Here is a 26,494-nt window from a genome sequence, read left to right as displayed (position 1 = left end):
AACACAGAAAAGTACCTGTGACTGGTCACTAGTCACAAAATCTGTAGGAGTGAGATATTTTAGAATATGAACACATCTTTTCCCTTCTAATTTTTTTTATTATATTTAAGTGGAATTCTTTTTAGTATGCCCCTATTCATATTGATCGGTGTCACATCATTTATATGCTTGTTAGTAATATGAGATCATGGAATGTCTGACAGAGATAAGAGGGTACTATCTAATGTTATTTACATAGAGAGGAGGTCCTTCCCTGGAACTTCCTGGCATGTCTCTACCCTGTACTCGGTGGCAGTATGGCAGGAGAGGAGTCCTGTCTGTGCACACAGGGCTTCACCCTGTTTGGCATACTTGTAGCAGCTTATATAGTAATTACACATGCATGGAAGGCAGTATGCGGGATAAGAAACCATGTTGTATCCTGGTGGTGGAGAATGAACCTCACACAGTATGGACGCTGGGCAGGTAGTGAGAAGTTCTATTATGTACTTTCTATGTATTGTTTTCATGACAGGAATTTATTTTGTATGTCATGCAGTGTTGGTGACAGCTTCCAATGCCATGTAGTACTGTGGTACACGACAGGGCTTGCATGAAGTATATGGTGTACTAAGCTTTGCTGCTTCTGTTACTACGCATGTATACTTGTCTTTTTTCTCTGGAGCTTTAGAAAAATCTTGATAAAACAAGTTGCTCTTTAGCCATTTACCTGTTTGAACCTTGGCAGCCACATAGTCATCATGTCGTACGATTATTAATATGCCTAAAGAGTTATTTCCATCCTATAAAATCGCTAAGATATGCCATCACTTTATGATCGGTAGGGGCCCTCTTCTCTGGGACACCCACCAATTCTGAGACTGTAGGAGGTGATTTCCCTGTACAGTGCCGCTTCTAGCTACCCGATTGTTCAGGGAACTGCAGTCGACCCCATTCACATGAATAGCCCGGGCACCGCTGTGCAGGGAAAAACAGTAAAGGGGTCGCAGTGCTAAATCAGTGCTGTACCCCCTTCATTCTCAGGATTGGTGGGGGTCCAAGAGATATGCCATCACTTTATAAGAGGAGAATACCCCTTTAATGCCTCTTGAGGATAACCGTATGAAAAATGAACTGCAGTAGTGGAGTTCTGTATAATACTGTATTTTGTTCTGTGCGGATGCCGTAACAGTTCCACGTACTTCTGTATCAGTTACATATGGTGTTCCATACGGGTATCAGTGCTCCTTGCTACCAGTTTAGTGTAGAAAATTGTTATTCGTATGGTACATGGACAGTACACAGGTTTTTAAACAGCTTTTTATACACAGACACAATTTTAGTTACTATTGACTTCTGTCTTTCATATGGCAACACATTGAGGTATTGTGACCTCCATAGTATAACATTTCTGATCACGGAAGAAACTTATCAGGATTCCCTTCTGCTGCATCTGGCCAATGTACACATTCAGGTGCATACTAGATACGACCTAAGCTCCTATTTTCCTTGTTATTACAAAGGACACCTGATGGTTTATTCTATAGTTTAGATTTCACAGTAGTGGGAAGCCCAATTAAAGTAGCTGGTAATTTGACCAATTAAATAAAAAATTATGATGTAGAGGAAAAGCAATTATTGTTTTTAATATTATCAGACCTGCTGAAAAAATATTCATGGTGGCAAATTGCTATCGCTACTGTATCTTTGTGGCATTTAAAAATTATCAGCATTTTTCATTTAGGGTCATCATTATTATGTTTGCTATGATCAGGGTGATTTTCCTATTAGAAAAATCATTATAACTGAAGTAAAATCTATTTGCACATATGTGTTTTTTAATTCTTCAGTTTTTAATGGAAGACCAATGTTCCAATTATTATCATGAGTTCATTAGCATTATTTCATCATAGCCTGTCATTTAACAGTTTGCCCACAACAATATGGGAAGACAGATTTCCAGGGACACTTTGTGAACAGCACATTTTCAAAGGACCCGTGTAACAAGTAGGGATTCTCCAAAGTGGACAACCGCTTTAAGGAATTAGTATGTACTGCCATTTCACTCTTCTAGAGGTCAATGCACCCTGTGTGAAGAACTTTTTAAAATGGTTACACTGGGTGATGGACCTTCATTAACATATTTCATACTGCGTGCTTGTTGTTTGTTTTTTTTTCGTTATTTTTTTAACCCGTTAAAGTACCAGGACGTATCCGTACCTGCTGGTGCAGGGGTTGAAGTATGGAGTGGGCTCACGCGCTAAGCCTGCTCCCTAAGCTGCGGGTATCAGTTGTGTATTACAGATGACTCCTCGCACTAACGGCCGGGAACAGAGATCACCGTTTAACCTCTTAAATGCCGCGGCCTGTTCCTGACCAGTTAACCACTTAGATGCCACGGTCAATATCAACTGTGGCATCTAAGCCATTAGACAGAGGGGCGGCCCCCTCTAACAGCACATTGGCCCCCCTTTGACGCAATCGCGGGGTGCCAATGGCTGTCATGGCAGCCGGGGGGACTAATGAAGGCCCCCAGGTCTGCCTTTTTTCTACCTCTGTTAAGTCCTGCTTCTGGCTAAGGGGCTTATACTTCAATAATTTAAAAGGGTAGTCACTCTTCACTTCAAGTGCTGGTCATCCACCATCACAGTAGCCAATTGCCCATGGTAATCAGTTTATAGCTGTATGTGAATTTGCTTTGTAGTCCCACGTGGGCGGTCTCAATCCCAGCAAGTGCTACTGGTCTCAGCATTTTAGCCTGATCAGCTCCTTCCTCTTCCTCATGATTGATAGGGCCGGACTTTGGCAAGGTCACCTTTACCTTTGCAAACATCTTGCATCGTACTTTTCTCTCCGGTGTATGCACAGTACACTCCCTGCTGTGAACAACGTTCTCATCGGCCTACAGCACATGCACCGCGCTGTCAGCAGCACGCCCGGAAGTGCCGCCACAGAGGACTCAAGCAAGGAAAACTAGAACTCATTTACATACATAGGTATAAAGTGATTTTATCAAAAAATAAGATGCTAGGAAGGCAGACAAAGGTATTTGTGCACATGGTTTTAAGTGACCTACCAAATGCTGGGCTCATTTGGTAGACAAAATTGTGATGAAAGGTTCCCTTTAGGAATGCACATTGGAAAACTAAACCTGGTTGAAAGCTTGCTGATTGAATTGTGTCATTATTTTGATTATCTTTTGTCATTTCACAATTGTTTAAAAAACAAGAATTTGCAGGAAAATACAGAATGGTGATAAACTAGTAGAGAAATAGCCATGTGTGCATCATAAACTAAATGGATTCTGATAGCAACACGCCACGCTGAAGCTATGGTTAGTGTATTGTATTATATAAGGATTTGTTCAGTTTCTCATTTTCTCTTTTTGTTTTGCAGTGGTGACCGGTGCTGCTGATGGAATAGGGAAAGCATATGCTCTGGAGGTAAGTGTTCGGTGCGGGGATATACCAGTTACATTGGTGATGGAGGTGGTAATAGTACAAGAGACATAATAACATGGGTAAGTTTTAATTAGTGAAAGAACACATAATGAAGAAGACTGATGATATATAAAAACATTTACAGTTCACCTGCTCGCCTCTTTTTATTGAGCCTTGTGTGTTTAATAACAGACAGGATTTTACCCTACATGGATAAAGATACGTACATTTAAAAGCTATAGACACAATGGAAGAGCAAAAGTGGTGGTGTAACATAGAGTATAGTATTTTGTTGCTAACAGAATACCAATTAATCCCTTAACGACCGGCGTATAGTATTTCTACATCAGCCGTTAGCGGTAGTTCTTCTGAAGCGTCGCCTTTTCACGTTATTAATGACAAATTGTTGTTGTTAATGACAAAGTGTAAAAATGTTACTAAATCTGGCAACCTTGGATAACCTCATTTAATCTGTATTTATTCTTATGGTGACCTCCTCCCCTATTGTACCTGTACCTGTCTTAGTCCTGTCTGTCGTCCATAACTTTGGTGTTATTTTCCTGTTTTGACCCCTTTTACTCTCGTGTCGCTTTTTGTCTCTCCTTTTAAAGGCTCTTAATACAGAGTTCCCTTAATACTCTTTGCAGGAAAAAATAAATTACAAAAAAAGGTTAAGGCCTCATGCACACTTCAGTCTTTTTCTTCAGGGTGCTAGCCGTTTTTCTGACGGCTAGCACCCTGACTCATTCATTTCAATGGGGCAATGCACACTTCAGTTTTTTTGACGGTCCCGTTGCTCCGTTCCGATCAAAAGTAGAGCATGTCCTACTTTGGTCCGAGATTCCGTGACCGTGAGGCCCATGCAAGTCAATGGGGCCATCAAAAAAACTGAAGGCACACGGAAGGCACTTTCTGAGCGACTGCACAGTGCAGGAGGTTTGAAGATTCAAACCCCTCCTTCTCCTGGCACTAGCCAGAATAAGGGAGGGGGATTGTGTGAGGACACTAGAGAGTGTGTCTACCCCAAATTTGCAGCATAAAGCAATGAGGTTGCTTTAGCACATTGACCATGCTGCAATTTTGGGAACTGCTCCCTCTAGTGCTCAGCACATGGAAATGTTATAAATTAGAATCTAATTTATAATATTTCCTGACTTGTGTAAAAATGTAAAAAATTAAAACAACACAAAATTAAAGCGACACATTCCCTTTAAATATATATTTCAGCTGGGTCATAAAAAAAAAATAATATCTTCCATCCAATTGGAGCAGGTTATCCAAACGTTGCTCCCTGTAAAAAAAAAATTTCATTATGTGTTTTCCTATATCAAGTATGGTCCTATATGAAATATCTACTGGGTATTAATTAGGTATTAGGTATTAAAACATCTCTAATAATATCACCCCTGTAGGGTTACAGATCTCTGCTCCCGATGAGTGACCTAGATTTAGGAAATGTCCGTCCCTTTAAGATTACCATTACAACTAGTCTAGCTTCTGGGCGGTTCTGGTTTTAGTTGTTGAGCCTATTCCACTTCTCTGTCTTTCTTCCTATCCGCTTGAAGGGTGGAGTATTTAAATCTGGTGAACAAAAACAAATAGCAGCAATGGAAGCTTCAGGTGTGCTCACCCAATAGGTTGTCCTGGGATCTGTAGTTCCTCAGTTGGAGTGCAGTCGGAAGAAGTGGGCTTGCAGGCAGGCAAGGATCCAGTAATTTGAAGAATTTTAGAAGAAAAATCCTCAGCACATTCACATTTAGAAAAATCTAAAAAGAGCTTTATTTCAACATAATATCAAAGTCCATAAGACACAGGTAGGACGTGTTACCGCTAACGCATTTCGAACAAAGTTTTCTTACTCGTGCTATGAGTAAGAACTCTTTGTTCTAAATGCGTTAGCGGTAACACGTCCTACCTGTCTCTTATGGACTTTTACATTATGTCTAAATAAAGCTCTTTTTAAATTTTTCTAAATGTGGATGTGCTGAGGATTTTTCTTCTAAAATTCTTCATATTTAAATCTGGGTTGGTTCTGTTTTCTTTGCTTGTGATTTTCCTTGTCTCCATGTGTTGGATCAAGCTGCTGACTATACCCTGTACCTTTGAATATTTGCTCTTTTTGGAACTGGACCTCGGCTTGTCTCTGGATTACCCTTTGCTTGCTGATTTGGACATTCTGCTCCCGGCTGGTTTTGACCTTTGAAATCCCTGATATTCACTAGCTTTGTGATTTGGACTCTCTGTTTACCCTTGGGCTGTCTTGTTATCTGCTCTGGTATTGCTGCATTGCACCTCTTATCCAACACTGAACTCTGTTAAAACAACCTGTGTTCTATGCTGCAAAGTCCAACCAGTCTTCCGGTAGGCTCTGGCGAAAACCATAGAGTAGCCTTAGATTCTGTTGATCAGAGTTGTGATGGATTTGGGGTTGCTTATTTACTTGCACGCTTTTTCCTGACAGTCTCCAGTAGCAGCCTTTGGGGAATCCCTCACCTAGCAATTCAATAAACTTCCACCCTGGTAATTGCTCTACTGGTGATTCCATAACATCAAGAAGCAGGAATCAACAGAACCTAGATAATAGATTTAGCAATAAAGCTGTCCAGCATCACCAGTAGCTCAATGAGAAGGCATGATGAATCTTGGCTTTCATTTTCTGAGTAGAGAAATTGAATCTGTTTAGTTGGTGATCACAGTGTGACAAGGCACACATCAGTACACACATCCGTCCATGGCATACCCTCCTCAATTGTATTCTATTTACTTGTTTTGGATCATTTTAATAATATATCCCCATATGTGGGGCGTGGGTAACTCGCCATGAGCAGCCGCATGCTGTAAGAGCTCCGTCCCGGCTCCAGTGTTTTCTTAGGTAATCCTGCCGTAAACTTCCCGCAAACATTCCTTGGACTAGAAGGCATAGTAGAGGAGGTACTAGAATGAGCAAGACACGCCATTCGGCGGCTACTGACCGCCTCAAGGAGTTTGCGAGATCGAGTAGCCAACATGGCGCCGCTCCTCCTGTGCAGCAGCATGATGAAGCGGATTCTCCAGGTGATGAGGAGTCGGAACCCTCGTTGAAGCAAGTCACAGCTCAGCTTCTGACTGCTATTCGTGAGTCTACTACTTCTCTTACCTCTAAAATTGATGAGGTCAAGGTGGACGTTGGCTTGATGCGTCAGGACCTTCATAAATTAAGAGACCGTGTGCGTGATACCGAAACTCGGATCTCTGAAATAGAGGATGACTCTGCCCCAGTGGCACGGCAAATCGGGGCCCTGGAAAGGGCAGCAGATTCATGGGCACAAAGATCAGATGAGCTTGAGAACAGGATGCGCCGGAATAATGTTCGTATCCTGGGCTTGCCAAAACGTACTGAGGGCAAGGATCCTGGGACATTTATGGAGCAATGGCTCAAAGATACGTTACCTGATGCTACGCTGTCTACCGCTTATGCGGTTGAATGGGTGCATCGTGTTCCTGCCAGAACACCCCCGCCAGGTGCGATGCCAAGACCCATGTTGGTTCGATTACTCAGTAGTAAAGATAGAGATGCCATTTTGAAAGCTGCGCGCCAAAAGGGCCAGATCACTCATAACACCGCCACGGTCATGATTTTCCCAGATTTCTCTGCTGCACTTCAGAAAGCTTGTGCTACTTTTGTTGGAATTAAGAGGCGGCTGAGAGATCTTCAGATCCAGTATTCCATGGTCTTTCCGGCATGGCTCCGAGTTGTTCATCATGACAGATCCATTTTCTTCAACACCCCGGGAGAGGCTGAGGACTGGCTGAATAGGCGAAATGTTCAAGAAACAAGACCGTGATTATTGTTTTGCTACCTGGTCTTCTGGGACGTTGTCATGGTGACATGGTGACTTTTGAGGAGCTAAGTTTTGCCCTTATGACTACATCAATGTGATATTTTCGTTTGTGATCCGGCTTGCTGATTTTTGGTAACTGTATGCGTATCTGACATGCTTCTATTATATGTATACTATTTATGCCGTTTTTCTTTCTGTTTATATCGTTGCTTGTGGTGGGGGACTCTGGGTTGTCCCTGGGCGGGTTTGTGTGCCTGTCCTGGGGCGACTTGTTGTTCCTCGTCCCGTGAGACGACCATTGGGGGACGAGTCTCTCATGACCGATGCGGTCACATTTCTATTATTGCGGGTTCTTTTATAATGTGTTTATATACCTGTTTTGTACGGGTTGGAGATGCTGGGTGTTGGTGTACGGAGAAATAGTCTGCGTAGGGTTTCCAGTTTCACACATACTACCCCCGTGTTTCAGTGTAGATATACAATTTCTCTTAGTTAGACATATCCTCTAGCTTTGAAAGGGAAATCCCCTTTTTTTATTTTCGTTTTGTTGTTTATTTTTTATTTTTATTTAGGGTTCATTTCATTTAGCGGTGCATGATGTCCTTAAGTGTTCTGTCTTGGAATGTGCGAAGTTTGGGAGAGACACGTAAACGCAATCAAGTTTTTTCTCAGATCCGGGCACGTGGCCCACAAGTTATATGTTTGCAGGAAACGCATTTAATGCCAGATACAATTAAGTTAAGGGGGAAGCCGTCGTTACAATGGTCAGCGCATGCCACGTATTCCTCGTATTCCAGGGGGATTTCTTTACTTGTTCATAAATCCCTGAGATGGGAACCTGGGGTTATGAAGAAAGACACCGAGGGTAGATATATTTTTGTACATGCCTGGATTTAGTGTCAGCGTTTTGTTCTCCTGGGCATATATATTCCTCCTGCACAGTCCCTTGCGATCTTATATGAGGCAGCTAATTTTGCATCAGCTTATCCTCAAGCCAAGGTTATCTGCATGGGGGATTATAATACTATAGCCAACCCTACAATGGATAGATTTAGATTGGGTGCAGTGATTGATCCTCAATCTTTATCTAGGCCTCTTCCCTTATTATCATTCTTAGAAGAGGTTGGCTGGTATGATCTTTATAGGTATCTTTGGACTGATGTCCTCTAGTATACCTGTAATACCCCGGGGAGGAATTTGCTATCCCGTATTGACTACATTTGCGGTAATGTAACGACGTGTTCAGTGCTTCACTCTATAGAACATTTACCTCGTGCATTTTCTGATCATTCTCCTATAATGGCTAGATTGGACACTGACCAGAGTAGGGGTTGCATATGCAGGAAAATACACCCATTTTGGTTGACCCAATTTACTCAGCAGGATCGCATCCCTGATCAACTCCAAATATATATACAGGGCAACATGAATGGTTCAACTCACTCAGCTTACTGGGATCCACTGAAGGCATATCTGAGGGGCTGTCTTCAGTCCTCTATCTCCTATATAAAAAGGGAGTCTGTTAAAAGGGAGAAGGACTTGGCTAACTCTTGCAAAGTATTGGAAGATACTTAAATCTCTGATCCATCAGATAGTATTAGGGTTAGTTGGTTACAGGCGGGTAGGCAATATTTGCTATATTTGACTGAAAAAAGTAAGCGTATGTTTTTCACTAACCAGAAATACTTTGAACAGGGTAACCAATCTAGTAGTTTGTTAGCACACTTAGTCCATCAGAATACTTCCTCTCCAGCTATTTTAAAGATCAAAAGCCCTACCGGTATTATTCTCACCTCTACGTCTGATATAGTTTCTGCATTTTCTGATTTTTACAAAGACTTATATGTTTCTAGGTTTACTAAGACAGCAGAAGAGTTAAGTGTATACTGTAAGTCTATCACCTGTCCTTCCATAACTAGTGAACAGAGACTTCTACTTGATAGCATGATCACTATAAAAGAGATTGCTGAGGCAGTGAAAGATATGTCTAGGGGGAAAGCATCGGGGCTGGATGGCATACCTTTGGAGGTTTACCTGCGATACCAAGAACAGTTGTTCTCAGAACTCCTTCATACTTACCATGCGTCTTTGTTAGCGGGTTCCCTGCCTGATTCATTTTATGAGGCCACAGTAGTGGTGATACTTAAAGGGAATGTGTTGCCAGAAAAACATGTTTGTTTTTTTTTAATTAAACATTTAGTGTGTAGGTGATTAAACATTGTTCAAATTTTTTTTATTTTTTTCACGAGTCAGGAAATATTATAAATTAGATTCTAATTTATAATATTTCCCATTGCTGGTCACTAAATGGAGCTATTCCCAAAATTGCAGCATTGCAAAATTGGGTAAAAAGCCCTCGCTCTCAGCATCCCCCCCCCTCCTTTATCCTGGCTAGTGCCGGGATAAACGAGGGGTTTGAACGGTCTAACCTCCTACACTGTGTGTCGCCATTTTTTGAGGTAACACACAGTGTAGTAGGTTTACATACAGTAGTAAACGTACACAAACACGAACATACATTGAAATCTCTTACCTGCTCCTGCCGCCGCGGCTCCCTCCGGCCCGTCCGCTCCGTCTGCTGCCGCTGGTCCAAGTGCACAAGTCCGGAAGCCGCGACCGGAAGTAGTAATCTTACTGTCCGGCCGCGACTTCCGGTCCACAGGAAAATGGCACCGGACGGCGCCAATTTCAAATTGGACTGTGTGGGAGCGGCGCATGCGCAGTTCCCACACAGACGGCGTACACAGAAGTGGATGGGACGGGACCCGTTCGCAGTCCCTATGGGACTGTGGCTGCCGTATTCCATGTCTGTATGTGTCGTTAATCGACACATACAGAAATGGAACAAAAAATGGCAGCCCCCATAGGGAAGAAAAAGTGTAAAAATAAGAAAAAGTAAAACACAAACACACAAATAAATATAAACGTTTTTAATAAAGCACTAACATCTTTAACATATTAAAAAAAAAATTGTGATGACACTTTTCCTTTAAGCCAGATAAGGATCCATTGGATTGCTCTTCCTATAGGCCCATAGCGTTACTTAACGTTGATTATAAAATTTTGACGAAGGTCTTGGCAAATAGGCTTAATGGCATTATGCCTTCTATCATTCACCCTGATCAGGCTGGGTTTATACAAGGGAGAAGTACATCAGACAACTTACACAGAGTCCAAATTGTCTCGCAGATTGCATCACGACAGGGTGAGGACTGGGCTTTGGCCTCTTTGGATGCGGCCAAGGCTTTTGACTCCATTGAGTGGCCATATTTACTTCATATTCTGCGTGGGTTTGGCTTTGGTCCTGTGTTTTGTCAATGGATTGCATTATTGTATCTACATCCCAGAGCGGCTGTGTTTTTAAATGGAGAGCTCTCTCCATACTTTAATCTGGCACGGGGTATCAGAAAGGGTTGTCCAATATCCCCTTTATTATTTGCTATTGCTGTGGAACCTCTGGCTATTTTACTTAGATCTGATGTGGTCTTTAGAGGTATACCCCTAAGTTCTGTAGAGCACCGTGTGGCATTATATGCTGATGACCTGTTGCTGTTCATGTCTTCTCCTGATACGTCCTTGGATACGGCAATGACAATAATTAAACTGTTTGGACAATTTTCTGGCCTATCTATTAATTGGGACAAGTTGTGTCTGATGTACTTCTCCCCGCTCAGGAATGTTATGGTTGGTTCTTTGGTGTCTGGCTTGAGAGTGGTTTCTAGCTTTAAATATTTGGGCATTCATATCACTAGATTAGACGCTCACATGGTGCAGGCAAATGTTGATCCTTTGATCCATTTGTTTCTAGATAAATTTAGGATTTGGTCGGGACTACCTCTTTCTGTGGCAGGTCGTATCAACCTTATCAAGATAGTGGTTCAACCCAAGTGTCTCTATGTTTTGCAGCATATATTTGTGTATATTCCTAGGTCATTGTTCAAAGATATAGAGTCGCAAATTATTACGTTTATATGGGGATCTTCTAAATCTAAATTACAATTGGCAAAATTGCAACGGCTTAGGGATTTAGCGGGTTTGGCTCTTTCTGATTTGTATTTATATTATCTGGCTGGTCAGCTCAAATATATGGCCTCCTGGCTGTCCTCTGATGAAACCAAGGGGTTTGAAGCACTGTTTGGCAAGTTACTTGAGTTTACCTAAATTATGGCCTGTGCTGGATCCTTTAATTTCACTTGGTAGGTGATCCTTACTAGTTCATAAAGTAGCTCGTAATGTTTGGATGGCGGCACTTAAGATCTCCTGGCAAGACCAGATTATAGCTGAAATGCCTCTATGGCAGAATATAGGGCTTGATCAGTTAAGTCACTCACAGGATGATGCATTTTGGTCGACCCTGGGGGTGGTTACTGTGGGTGACCTATTTGAAAATAATGTTATGCTCTCCTACGCCCAGGTTGAGGAGACTTACCAGGTTCCAAGACGGGCCTTCTATAAATATCTGCAATTACGCCATTCACTGCAGACTCAGTTTAGTGGCAGGGATATTCTTATTTCCACCTATCCCTTGATTGGAATTATTAGGTCACAGGGCCCTGGGGGATTGATTTCATCCATTTACTCTTTCCTTCTCCACGCAAAGGCGAATAAAGCAGCTTTCCCGGCAATGGATAGGTGGCAGACATTGATTCCATCCCTAGATGAGGACTCTAGATCGAGTCTTTTAGAATCGCATAGATTCGTATCTCCTGCTATTAACAACAAACTTATACAGCTGTATATCATACACCAGAGTTATCTTACCCCGGTCTGTCTTTATAAAATGGGTAGAAGATCGAATCGCAATTGTCACAGGTGACTCTATGAGCCTGCAGATTTTCATCATATGATATGGGACTGTCCTGTGTTTCAGGATTTTTGGACCGAAGTTACTGATTTGTTTTCCCGGGTATTGGATGTCCCAGTTCGACTGGATCTGGGGACTTGCTTATTTGGGTTAGTAGAGGAGGAGATCTGTTCTATTTCTATTCGCACGTGCCTTAGGGAAACATTCTTTATGGCTCGAAAGGTAATAGCCATTAGATGGATGAATTCTAGATCCCCTACTAAATCTATGTGGATAGGACTAATAAATTCTATGATACCTTATGAGCGGATTGTTTACATTAACAGAGGGTGCCCTGATAAATTCCACTGCGTGTGCGATCGCTGGTGTAACTCTGATATTACGTCTTATTCTAGCACTGCATTATCGTCAGCTCTTAGAGCAATTTCTATCTAGGAGCTCTGCAATAATATTATTTGTCTCTCCCTCTGGGTACCTTATGGCCTATGGTTGTAGTTGGGCCTTATTATTTCCTTTATATCTGCCTGCTATGTTTTGGATCTTGATGGATTTTTTGTCTCTTCGATATAGTAGTGTGTAGCTTCTTCCGAGCGGAAACAGAATGTCATGCACTGTATGTGATATGTTTTCTTATTTCTGTTCATGTTTCTGATTTACTGTAATGCCATGTATTGCTGGAATTATATTGTAACACGCAATTTTGCATTCCTACTGGGCTTGTCCGCTGTGCGGGGGCCCAGAAGCTCCTTTTGATTTCTGTGTTTATGTATCTCCTTCAATAAAATGAGTTTAAAAAAGTATATATATATCACCATATGTATGATAAAATGAACTATCATATGTATAGTGTGTCCAGAAATTTTTCTCTTTTTTAATTCGCAGCTTGCAAAGCGAGGCCTGGATGTTGTCTTGATAAGCCTAACGATGGAGAAACTGAAAAGAGTGGCTGCGGAGATAGGTAAATTCACAGTTTAACATGGACGAGAAGTAAATTCTTCAAACAAAAATTAAATAAACAATGAAACACTATAATATTTTTATTACTAATGTATATAATATATATATGATGGTATCTAAGGCTATGTTCACACGGAGTATTTTGGGGGAGGAATATCTGCCTCAAAATTCCGTTTGGAACTTTGAGGCAGATATTCCTCTCCCTGCACGCCGATTTTCGCGGCAATTATCGCGCCGTTTTTCGCCCGCGGCCATTGAGCGCCGCGGGCATAAAACAGCGAGATATACGCTTTCTCCTGCCTCCCATTGAAGTCAATGGGAGGTCCGAGGCGGAAGCGCCCGAAGATAGGGCATGTCGCTTCTTTTTCCCGCGAGGCAGTTTTACTGCTCGCGGGAAAAAGACGCCGACGCCTCCCATTGAAATCAATGGGAGGCGTTCTCGGGCCGTTTCTGCCGAGTTTTGCGACGCGGTTTCCGCGTCAAAAAACTCGGCAAAATACCCCGTGTGAACATAGCCTAAATGTCTAACCACAAACAAAAATGTGAAAAGCGCTAAGGAATTACAGTTCTTAAAGTAGAATCCCTGTGATAAGCGACGCCAGTTAAGAACATGGCTGCATTTATAAACGGTATAAACTATCCCTCCCTGGTATAAGTAATGAATGGTTAACCTCATAAATTAATTATTACAAGTTAACCAGGGAAGTTGATAAAATACCTGTGTGTGGTTAGACTTTTGTTAATGAATAAACCAACATCTTGAAAAAATACAGGTTATTAAAGTATATAAATAATAGTAAAAATCGATATATATGTACAGTGACGTCATAAATACACAGTTGACCCTATGAAACCAAATGCATATGCCGGAATGTAAGGCTTCGTTCACATCTGCGTCAGGGCTCCGTTCAGGTGTTTCCGTCTGAGTTTTCCCGTCAGAACGGGACAATGACTGAAACAAACCGAAACCATATGTTTCAGTATGCATCACCATTGACTTCAATGGTGATGGGTCCGGTACAAATGGTTTCCTTTTGTCTCTGTTGTGCAAGGGTTCCGTCGTTTCGATGGAAGCAATACCATACTACGGTATTGCTTCCGTCAAAACGACGGAAACCTTGCAGAACGGAGACAAACAGAAACCATTTGCATCAGATCTGTCACCATTGAAATCAATGGTGATGCAAGCCTATGGTTTCAGTTTGTTCCAGTCAGGGTTCCGTTCTGACGCAGATGTGAACGAAGCCTAAATTATTTACAACATAACAATGGGTTAAAGTGTAGTGAGATAAAACAGCAGCAAGACTATTAGACTATTATTTAGTTTAAAGGGTTCACATTGGGGATTTTAATAATAGTGTTGTAAGATGTATACATTTAGTGGTTAGCAACAATGGCATACATTTTGTTGCAGCTCACAAGGCATGATATCTAACAAAAAGAAAAGGAGGACCCAGTTCCCTGGCAGGCACAATACTTTATTTTGGGGCCGTTATATTGATGACATTCTTATTTTCTGGGATGGGGACATGTCACTTTTCTTAGATTTCATGGAGATTCTCAACATCAATGACATTGGGATGAAATTTACCCACAAAATACATGAGAAAGAAATCAATTTCCTGGATCTCAAAATCTCGCTGGACCCTGGTGGCAGTGTTCACACTGATATCTATTGGAAGACTACTGCTACTAACAGTTTCCTACATTGAGAAAGTTTCCACCCTTCGGTCCTGAAAAAGGGTATTCCCATAGGGCAGTATCTCAGAGCGAAGCGAAACTGCTCCGATGAGAAGTCCTTCCAATATGAATGTGACAAATTGTATGACAAACTTTGCGCACACGGGTACCCTAAAAAGCCTCTACATAGAGCTTATGCCAGAGCTAGAGCCAACACTAGAGGGGAGCTACTCTATGGAAGAGGGAAGGAAAATGTTTCATCAGTACCTCTAATTAGATGTATAGGTAATTATGATGTATGTTCTCCTCAGATTTTTAAAATACTGCAAAAACATTGGCCTATTCTTCAAGCCGACCCTGACCTTAAAGGGGTTGTCCCAAGTTGATAAATCGAGCTATAAAGCTCCCCCATGTAAAAATAAGAAGAATTCTAATTACCTGTCCGTCGTCCAGCGATGTCGTTTTCTTGATATCGTTGATTGAAGTTGCGGTCGGTCCCTCTTTGTATCCTGCTCGTTGCCTAGGTTCCCGGCCACCGCTATTTACCTTTAGCGGTGGCCGCGCATGCGTAATGACATCCTCTGCGTCCGGAGCAGAGGATGTCATTTACTCATGAACGCGCATCTCGGCGCATCTCGGCGCATGCGCAGGAGATGCAAGGAGATGAAGTGGAAGGCACCCGTCGCGAGAAGTCTGCGCTCCGCTAAAGGTAAGTGTGTGTGTGTGTGTGTGTGTGTGTTTGTGTATATATGGGTGTGTTTGTGTATATGTGTGTGTGTTTATGTGTGAGTGTATATATGGGTGTATTTGTGTGTATATGTTTGTGTATATTTTTGTGTTTGTGTATATTTGTGTGTGTGTGTATATATGGGTGTGTTTGTGTATATGTTTGTGTGTGTGTGTGTTTTTGTATATGTGTGGGTTTGTGTATGTGTTTGTGTATATATGGGTGTGTTTGTGTACATATGTTTGTGTGTATATGTGTATATGTTTGTGTGTATATGTGTGTGTGCTTTTTTGGTGTGTTTATGTGTGTGTGTTTGTGTATATATGGGTGTGTTTGTGTATATGTGTGTGTGTGTGTATATATGGGTGTGTTTGTGTATATATGTATATGTTTGTGTATATGTGGGTTTGTTTGTGTACATGTGTTTGTGTATATGTTTGTGTGTATATGTGTGTTTGTTTATATGTTTGTGTGTGTGTTTATGTGTGTGTGTGTATGTGGGTGTGTTTGTGCATATGTTTGTGTGTATATGTTTGTGTGTTTTTGTATATGTATATGTGTGTGTGTGTATATGTGTGTGTTTGTGTATATATGGGTGTATTTGTGTATATGTATGAATATGTGTGTGTGTATATGTGTGTGTGTGTGTTTGTGTATATATGGGTGTGTTTGTGCATATGTGTATAGGTTTGTGTGTATATGTTTGTGTGTGTTTTTGTATACATGTGTGTTTGTGTATATGTGTGTGTGTTTGTGTATATATGTGTGTGTGTGTGTATATATGTTTGTGTATATGTTTGTGTATATATGGGTGTGTTTGTGTACATGTGTTTGTGTATATGTGTGTGTGTATATGTGTGTGTATATGTGTGTGTATATGTGTGTGTATATGTGTGTGTATATGTGTGTGTGTATATGTGTTTATGTGTGTGTTTGTGTAATATATGGGTGTGTGTTTATATGTGTTTGTGTATATGTTTGTGTGTGGTTGTTTGTGTGTGTGTAGGTGAGTATAAGTATCGGTATTGTTCACATTGCTAACTTTTTTTTAATGTTGTTGCAGATTTTGATGTACCGATTGGACTACGTCTTTCGATTCGTTGGACTACTGCGTAGATCTACGTTTTTTGAAAATTTTAATAAAATGGTTAACGAGGGTTTTGTTGGGGATTTCTTATTTCAATAAAAAAAAATTGTCTTCGTGTTTTTTTTTCAAACTTTATTAGTGCCTAGATAATGGTAGTTGGCTGATTGACAGCGTCCATTATTAAGGCGGTACTTAGTGTTAGCTGGTGCAGAGGCTAGCACTAACCACCCATTATTACCCCGGTACCCACCACCACCAGGGGTGCCGGGAAGAGCTTGGTACGATCCAGTACCCGACCATCTGTTGTGATGGTCGGGTACTGGGGCGGCCGTAGGCTGGTATTATGAGGCTGGGAAGGGCCAAAAACAGTGGACCTTCCCACCCTTGTAATGCTAGGCTGCTGCTGCTGCTGTGTTGTATCGGGCTGGTTATAAAAATGGGGGGGACCCCCACGTCGTTTTTTTGTAAAATTTAACAATAGACGTTGGGTCCCCCACATTTTTAATAACCAGCCATATACAAGGCCGTAGCAGTCTGGCATTACACGGGTGGGAGGGGCCACTGGTTTAGTACATTCCCAGGCTAATAACACTGTGTTGTATGTGGCTGGTTATGATAAATTGGGTGGAACCCCATGTCTTTTTAATAAAAATAATAAATAAATAATAAAAAAAAATGACGTGGGGTCCCCCCCATTTTTATAACCAGCCAGATACAACACAGCAGCAGCCTAGCATTACAAGGGTGGGAAGGTCCACTGTTTTTGGCCCTTCCCAGCCTCATAATACCAGCCTGCGGCCGCCCCAGAGCCCTACCATCACAACAGATGGTCGGGTACTGGATCGTACCCAGCTCTTCCCGGCACCCCTGGTGGTGGTGGGTACCGGGGTAATAATGGTGTTTAGTGTTAGCCTCTGCACCGGCTAACACTAAGCCTCCCCTTAGTAATGGATGTTGTCACTCAGACAGCGGCCATTACTAAAGTGATAGTAATAAAACTTGAAAAGAAAAGACAAAGATATAGATAAAATATTTTATTGAAATAAAGCACCCCCAACACAACCCTCATTAACCATTTTATTGATGAAAAAAAAAGCGTCATCTAAGTAGTCCTCGAAACCGACGTAGTCCAAACACCAAACCTGTAAAAAATCAAAAATATAAAAAAAAAAATGAAATAAAACATGTGGTAGGCTTACTTTCACTTTCATGTGTGATACTGACTGTTATACCATGTATAGAAGCCTGCGGCAAAGTTGGCTTAGATACAGGGCGCCAGCAGACAGTATCATACATGGCCATACAGACATATATACAAACAAACATACATACATACATGCAAACATACATGCACGTATACACATACAAACATGACAACATACATACATGAAAACATACATACAAACATACATACATGCAAACATACCTACATGAAAACACATACATGAAAACATACACACATACAAACATGACAACATACATACATGCAAACATACATACATGAAAACATACATACATGCAAACATACATGCACATATACACATACAAACATGACAACATACATACATGAAAACACATACATGAAAACATACAAACATGACAACATACATACAAGAAAACATACAAGAAAACATACATACATGCAAACATACATACATGAAAACATACATACATGCAAACATACATACATGCAAACATACATACATGCAAACATACATGCACATATACACATACATGCACATACAAACATACATACATACAAGGAAACATACATACAAGCAAACATACATACAAGCAAACATACAAGCAAACATACATACATACAAGCAAGCAAGCATACATACATACATACATACATACATACAAGCAAACATACATACAAGCAAACATACATGCACATATACACATACATGCACATATACACATACAAACATGCAAACATACATACATACAAGCAAACATACATACAAGCAAACATACGTATATGCAAACATACATACATGCAAACATACATACAAGCAAACATACATACAAGCAAACATACAAGCAAACATACATACAAGCAAACATACATATATGCAAACATACATACATGCAAACATACATGCATGAAAACATATACATACATACATACAAGCAAACATACGTATATGCAAACATACATACATGCAAACATACATACAAGCAAACATACATACAAGCAAACATACAAGCAAACATACATACAAGCAAACATACATATATGCAAACATACATACATGCAAACATACATGCATGAAAACATATACATACATACATACATACATACAAGCAAACATACATACCTACAAGCAAACATACATACAAGCAAACATACATACAAGCAAACATACATACAAGCAAACATACATACAAGCAAACATAGATACATGCAAACATACATACATGCAAACATACATACATACATACAAGCAAGCATACATACATACAAGCAAACATACATACAAGCAAAAATACATGCACATATACACATACATGCACATATACACATACAAATATGCAAACATACATACAAGCAAACATACAAGCAAACATACATACAAGCAAACATACATACAAGCAAACATACATATATGCAAACATACATACATGCAAACATACATACATGCAAACATACATACTTGCAAACATACATACATGAAAACATACATACATGCAAACATACATGCACATATACACATACAAACATGACAACATACATACAAGAAAACATATACATACATACATACATACATACATACATACCAACATACATAACAACATACATACAAAAATAAACTCACCTAAGACGTTCCCACGAAGAGCTGAACGGTCCCGTCACTTTTCTTCTCCCATTCACAATAACATAGCGGTGGGCGCAGATGAAGTAATCACGTGGGCCTGATATGATTACGTCATCTGCGCCACAACGCATTGTTACTATGAATGCGAGCGGCGCCAAGAAGAAGGAAGATGGCAAGTGACGGGACCGTTCAGAGCGCCGTTAGAACGTCTTAGGTGATTATTATTTTATTTTATATATTTTTAGTTGTTCGCCGGGTGCTGATGCAGCACCGATGCGGCGGGTACAAAAATGTAGTGACAGGGTGGGGGAGGGAAAAGTGGCTTGCCGAAACGGGGTGAATGTAGTGTAGTGTAGTGTAGTGTAGTGTACAGTACATTCACGGTAAGTTCGTCTCAATCGGGCTTACCATGCCCGCTTGAGACGAACATTCTCCCGATGTTGCTAGAACTACAGTATCTAGCAACATCGGGAGCGCGCACACTGCAGAGCGGAGCAGCTTGATTGACATCGAGCCGCTCACGCCCCTTTTTAGAAAAGATAACCAGCACTTGCTGAGTTATCAAGTGTAAAAAAAAGGTACTTAGGAAATGAATTTTAATTTTTTTTTAACACCAAATGTTTTAAAATTCATTTCCTGCTTAGAATGTATAAAAAAAAAAATTTGAGTCAACTTGGGACAACCCCTTTAAGAACATCATATCTTGTACACCTAGCGTCACTTACCGCAGGGGTAAAAATCTCAGAGATTTTATTCAGCCTCATTCACTTCTCATTGTTCCTTCCCAGCTTCTTTCACTGCACAATCACACTGTGCTGTGGATCATGCTGGGCTGGAACAATGAGAAGTGTATGACACTGATTGGTCACTGATTGGTCAGCCTCATACACTTCTTTACAACACCCACTTGGTCAAAAGTAAAAACACGCCCAGTTGGTCTTTAAGAAACTAAATCGAAAATAGCTCATAACTTGCTCAAAAATGATCGTTTTTCAAAATAAAAACCACTGCTGTGATCTACATTCCAGCGCCAATCAGATTATGTAGGAGATAGGGCACTTATAATCTGGTGACAGAGCCACTTTAAATTCAGTCCCCCAGGGATTCCACACTAGCACTCTTTCTACAGACAGTACATTCACTTATCTTTCATCCTCTTCACTTCATCTTCCCCACACATGCTTTAGTATTGCTACGTGCACTGCTAATTTGCCTTGTATCTATTACTACGTATCTTAAGTCCCCCAATTATATGATGATTTTATTTGATCATACATCTTGTTTCACTAAATTTTTATCACTCTTCATTTTTCTCTTTATATATTTATACACATACAGAGTTAGCCATTGTCACACTTCACATACGTTTCTTATTTTTATTATTTTCTTTAATTTTTATTATGATTCCACATTTATTTTATCATTTTTTTTTTAAATGTCAGCACGGATGTAGTGTGGTTTTTCCACACGCATTGCTTCTGGGATCTACAATAACTATCAGCCAACTGAATACATAGATGCTGATTATCTTGACTCTATGTTGGTCCATTTTACCTACCTGTCTGTGTTTTCTTCCGACACTCTAAGTGCAGTGACATGCGCACTTCTTGTTTTCTGGCACTTCTTGTCTCTCGCTGTACTCTAACACCTTGCGTGCATGCGCGCTTTCCCTGATTTTTGATTGGTGCAGTCTATCGGCCACTCTGATTGGCCTTACGACCTGTTCGTCTTATTGATGACGGCTGGTCTGTTTATCCTCCTTCTATTGGGTCCCTGTGGACCGACGCCCACTGTCATGGTGGCCCGATGCTTTAAGAAGGGTGAACTGATAACACGCCGCCAGTAGCCCCAATTGAACCCCTGAGGACGCTACGTTCGTAGCGAAACATGTCGGGGGGGCTTCTTCCTATGTTTTAACCGCAATGTCTCACTGACTGTCAGCCACTGTTACTATCCGATTTAGGAATTATAGCGTACTGCAGACAATGTTCAAACACAGACATACTATACTGTACTGACCGGATGCATCTGAAGTATGCAAATCTTCTACTGCCAGTGAGCATTGGCTAATTTTTAACAAGTGTGTCGTTCTGTTTTGGTTTATTTACCTATTTATTTAACTATATCCAATAAAAGTTATATTTTATCTTATCTCATACTTTTGAGCTGGCTGGAAATAAGGGCATTCCCCCTCTTTTTGCCTTACCGCAAATTAGTTGAACCTTGTCACAAGGCATGATCAACATTTTTTTTTATTGCTTACACCATCTCATGGCGGGCGCACATATATATAATTTGCAAGAAAAATTGTGCATTTTACAATTCACACCTCAACTGTCCTGGTAGGTGTAAAAACCAAATAATTTGGCGCATGCCATGTACTAAAGTTTTGGCAAATTTGTGACACAATTCTGGCATGGTAGATGTAGGTAGCATACTGACTGCTTTTCCCTTTACATCACTTATATATCATGGTAGTAATATTTTTTAATACAATTATATAATATTTATTATTATTGCAGAGAAAGAGTCTGGACGCAAGATTAAGTATATCCAGGCAGACTTTACAGGTGGTTCAAATATCTACCACAGGATTCAAGAGGAATTGAAAGGCTTAGAAATTGGAGTTTTGGGTAATTAACATATTTACTACTCTATAATATGAATAATAATACCCTGGCATTGACTGCAGATATCAAAATATTAATCTCTGGAAGGATAAAGCATGATTGTAGTTGTCAAAAGTCATGTGGCTGTGTAGAGACAAATGCTGGAACCCCCAGAACTCTCTGTCGGTACACGGAGTGGTTGTAGTACCGGAACATTAGCCCAAATTGTGTTATCGGTACTTTCACAATTTAGCATTAGATATGACTGGAAAAAAAACCATAATGTAATTTCAAATCAATGAAAGATAAGTAGAGAAAAGTATTACACAGTTACTCCACAGCCTGTAAAGATTTTAACTTTGAAATGATGTAACCTGAAGCAGAATGCCATCTGATTTTCTGTGTCAATGAATAAGACTTATCTTTACAATAAATTCTATTTGCTTCTAAGATGGTAATTTTGCCAAATTAGGCCTGCAAATACGGATCTGATGGCTACAGATATACACCCGTAGCCATCCGCAATTGCGGAAGCGCCCATAGACTTCTAAGGGTGTCTGTTCTGCAATTGCGGACAAGAATAGGACATGTTATATATTTTGCGGATCATTTGTACGGCCCGGACAATAGAAATGAATGTGTCTGCAATTTCATCCGTAATTACGGATTACGTAATTACGGATGAACATTACGGTCGTGTGCATATTGGACATACTTACTGGAATATTTTTTTTTTATTATTCTATAGTAAACAATGTAGGCATGAAAATATCTGAATTGCCTTGTACATTTTTGGATACACCTAATCTTGAAAAGGTATGTTCTATCTTATGCTAATTCTGAAATTAAAGACTTTTATGTGCCCGCTACAATAGCAGTTGAAAAAAAATATATTGCTCTATTTATTTTCCATACAAGGTAAACTCCTTTGTGTGTATGGAAAAGATTGCTGGAACCCACTACAATATTCTTGTCTACGCCTCCTGTTTTAATCGCCGGTTGAAACCCAATACTTCTGCTATAGCACATAGTATATAGGTTTTTGTGGGATCACTTTGCATTAAAAAAAGCGTAGTTGACTACAGTTAATAAAAAGATATTGCAACGTATACCAGCTAAACATATACCAAAAGGACACTCTTTTGCCATGCAGTTGGCTAATGAAGCCTATGGGAATGTTGGAAAGTTCTCTACGTATATGTGCACATCACTAAGCCTTAGATCTAGGCCTCATTCACACGAGCGTATCCGATTCACGCGCGTGAAAAACGCGTGTCAATCGGGTCCGTGTGTGTGTTGCGTTATGCATCAGTGTGCTTTGCGAGGGGCATGCATTATTCAGGCACTTTCAAAGCACATCTTTTTTTTGTTATTATTATTTTCAACTGAATTGATGCGCTAATCACGCACCGCAAACGCATTTGCATCCGTGTGCGGTGCGTGGCTTTCACGCACTCATTGACTTCAATGGGCGCGTAGGTGCGTGATAACGCACCAATATAGGACATGCAGTGAGTTTCACGCAGCAGACTCTCGCTGTGTGAAAAATCCCGCATGTGTGAATGGCCCCTTTGAAATCAATGGGTCCACGTGCTATGCGTTGTTTCAACGCACAGCACACGGACGTGATTCACGCTCTTGTGAATGGGGCCTTAAAGTGAATGTCCACCTGTGAATACCATTTAGTATTTTAATTGGTCCACAATTCTTTGCTAATTATGTTTTTAATATACCTTTTTGTGCAGGTTTAGTGCAGCTTTTTTTAGCCATACAAATAGGATAGACCAGAAAAACAAGGAAAGCTCTGTATTTCTTCATCAAAATTGCAACAAAACCATTAAATTAAATGAGTACACAAATAAAAGCAAAACTGCTTGAAAATACAGTATATTAGAACCAAAAAATTAAGAATGAACAAAAAACGAAACCACAATTTTTTACTACTGTTATATTTACACAGGGTTGGATTGAGAAACGAGTTATATTTATTTGTAGCAAACAGGAATGCGGCAAAATTTGCACTCCAGAAACATTCACATGACAAATGAAAAGAATTAAAACCAACTTAAGGGCACGTTCAGACGTGGCAGAGTTTTTCCGCTGTAAATGTTGGTGCAGATTTGGGGCAATTACGCAACGAATCTGCACCAACATTTGCATATTTGACAGATAATTCAGACGTTGCAGAAAAGACAGCGAACTTGCCACAGATTTCAGTTTTTGCATTGCAAAGGCTGAAATCCGCAGTGAAATTCCGCTTCTTCTCCGCAACAGACAGTGCATGCTGCGGAGGGAAAATTCTGCACCGCAGCCTATGGTCCGCAGCGGAGTTTTCCCGCAACGTCTGAACTAACTTGCCTAAAAATGTATAGAAACAAATGTAAAAAACGGCCGCTGGAGAATTCCACTGCGGACTGTCCGCAGCGGAATTCCACCACGTCTGAACCTGCCCTAATACTGTGCATATGGTGGCATTTTATATATAAGGGTTAATAAAATTAATATATTTCAAGCATTGATGCTAATGCAGTACTTTATAATCAGGGGAAGCAGTAAACATAAAATGACAACATATAAAACGACATTTTAAACACATGAACATGCATTAAAAATTAACAAACGGAGAAAGTATCAGGGACCTTGTTTGTCTGGGTGTATTTTAGTGTTGAGGTCGTAAAGCGATTTTTGATGTAAAAAAAATAAATACAACATTTCGACTGCTGGAATGCCGTAAGGCAAACAATTCTTCTGGCCAAAACTTGTTGGAGTTGGGACCCCCACTTATCACACATTAATGGCATATCCACAGGATACGCCATAAATGTCTAAGGTAGGAAAGCCCTTAAATGTGCACTTAAAGCCCCCAAGTTACAGTATGTACCAGATATATTTTAATTAGATAAATTCATAATTTATCACTCCAGGTTCTTCACCAAATATCATTGTTTTGCAGTTTTTGTATTACACATTTTAAGACAATGTTTAACAAAGGGGCAGTATTATACTACTTAGTCCTTAGTGCATCCGAATGTACATTTTACTTCCTCTAGTACTATCTATAATATCTATAACTGAATGTATACAAAAAGGTGCATCTTTGTACATCTTTAAAGTGCAGCTATAGAAAATATCTTGTCATTTATATGATTTCTGTCTTTGTCAGATGCTGGACAGTATAACAAACTGCAACATACTGTCAGCTGTACAGGTAAATATCCGAATAGCATTGTATTAATAATGACATAAGAATGTAAGCTTATCTATGTACATCTATTATGGCACAATTATTCATTTTTTTATGCTTTGCCTATAGGTGAAGAGGGTATAATTTGTAGACTTGCAGCTTATGCACAAAAATTACACACAGACATATATGAAATTGCCGCAAGTACTGGCATATACCAGCATAAAGAAATCAAGACATATGAGCTATGAGATCAAATCTGGAGATAAATCAAACTCTATATAACGGTACAGTCACACGCGGCAGATTTTGTTGCAAACATTTCTTTGACTGAAAATCAGTTCCATGCATCTGAATTGGGTTGTTTCTGCAGCAGGTGTATGAATTCCTGAAGTTACATTGGGATGAATGGAACTGATTTTAAGTTGCACAAAATTTCTGCAACTAAATCTGCTGATGTGATTGCACCCCAAGGGCGGATTTACACGAGCGTGTGCGTTTTGCGCACGCAAAAAACGCAGCGTTTTGAGTGCGCAAAAGGCACTTAACAGCTCCGTGTGTCATGTTCATATGGTGCGCGGCTGCGTGCTTTTCACGCAGCCGCCATCATTAATGACACTCCGTTTGGATGTTTGTAAACAAAAAAGCACGTGGTGCTTTTCTGTTTACATTCATATTTTTACTGCTGTTGCGCGAATAATGTGCGTCCCACGGAAGTGCTTCCGTGTGGTGCGCGTGATTTTCATGCACCCATTGACTTCAATGGGTGCGTGATGCGTGAAAAACGCCGAAATATAGAACCTGACGTGAGTTTTACGCAGCAGACTCACGCTGCGCAAAAATCACGGATAATCTGCCCCATGGACTTGCATAGGTCCGTGCGACCCGCGTGAAAATCACGCGGGTTGCACGGACGTAAATCACGTTCGTGTAAATCCGCCCTAAGGGTCAGTTCACACGTTGTGTAAATACTGCATATTTTCTGCTACGGAATTCGTTGCGGATAATCTGCAGCAAATACAGTAGCAGCAAAGTGGATGAGATAAAACAAATCTCATCCACACGCTGCATAAATACAGAGCGGAAAAAACGCTCAGAAATTGACATGCGGTTCAGAACTTTATTCCGCAGCATGTCAATTGTATTTGCGTAAACGCTGCTTATTTGAATTCAATGGGTAGGTAAAACCTGCAATAAAAAGCAGTTGTTGCGTTTTTTTGCGGCAGGTTCGCAGTGACTCCGCCGCAAAAAACACAACTCAGAAAAAAAATAAATCTCATACCAAGAAATCTATGTTCCTCTCCCCAACGCGGCCTCCTGGGATGACGTTTCATCCCCTGTGACCTCTGCAGCCAATCACAGACTGTGGTCAAGAGGCTGGATG

General features: G+C 40.5%; 1 protein-coding gene across 1 annotated transcript in view; it reads left to right on the top strand.

Moving 5' to 3' along the window:
* The first annotated feature begins 257 nt into the window (after nucleotides 1-257).
* LOC142749515 (very-long-chain 3-oxoacyl-CoA reductase-like) overlaps nucleotides 258-26,494 on the top strand; it is a 39,040-nt gene continuing 12,803 nt past the window's right edge. Inside the window, exons 1-6 of the mRNA XM_075857630.1 lie at nucleotides 258-465; nucleotides 3,376-3,422; nucleotides 12,927-13,002; nucleotides 21,840-21,950; nucleotides 22,675-22,742; nucleotides 25,090-25,134. Of these exons, the coding sequence (XP_075713745.1) occupies nucleotides 297-465; nucleotides 3,376-3,422; nucleotides 12,927-13,002; nucleotides 21,840-21,950; nucleotides 22,675-22,742; nucleotides 25,090-25,134 (516 nt within the window). The 5' untranslated portion in view covers nucleotides 258-296. The remainder of the gene's footprint in view (nucleotides 466-3,375; nucleotides 3,423-12,926; nucleotides 13,003-21,839; nucleotides 21,951-22,674; nucleotides 22,743-25,089; nucleotides 25,135-26,494) is intronic.

The sequence above is a fragment of the Rhinoderma darwinii genome, chromosome 3, assembly GCF_050947455.1.
Source record: "Rhinoderma darwinii isolate aRhiDar2 chromosome 3, aRhiDar2.hap1, whole genome shotgun sequence".
Classification (NCBI taxonomy): domain Eukaryota; kingdom Metazoa; phylum Chordata; class Amphibia; order Anura; family Rhinodermatidae; genus Rhinoderma; species Rhinoderma darwinii.
The sequence above is the reverse complement of the archived record's forward strand: the minus strand, read 5'-3'. Positions and strand labels throughout refer to the sequence as shown.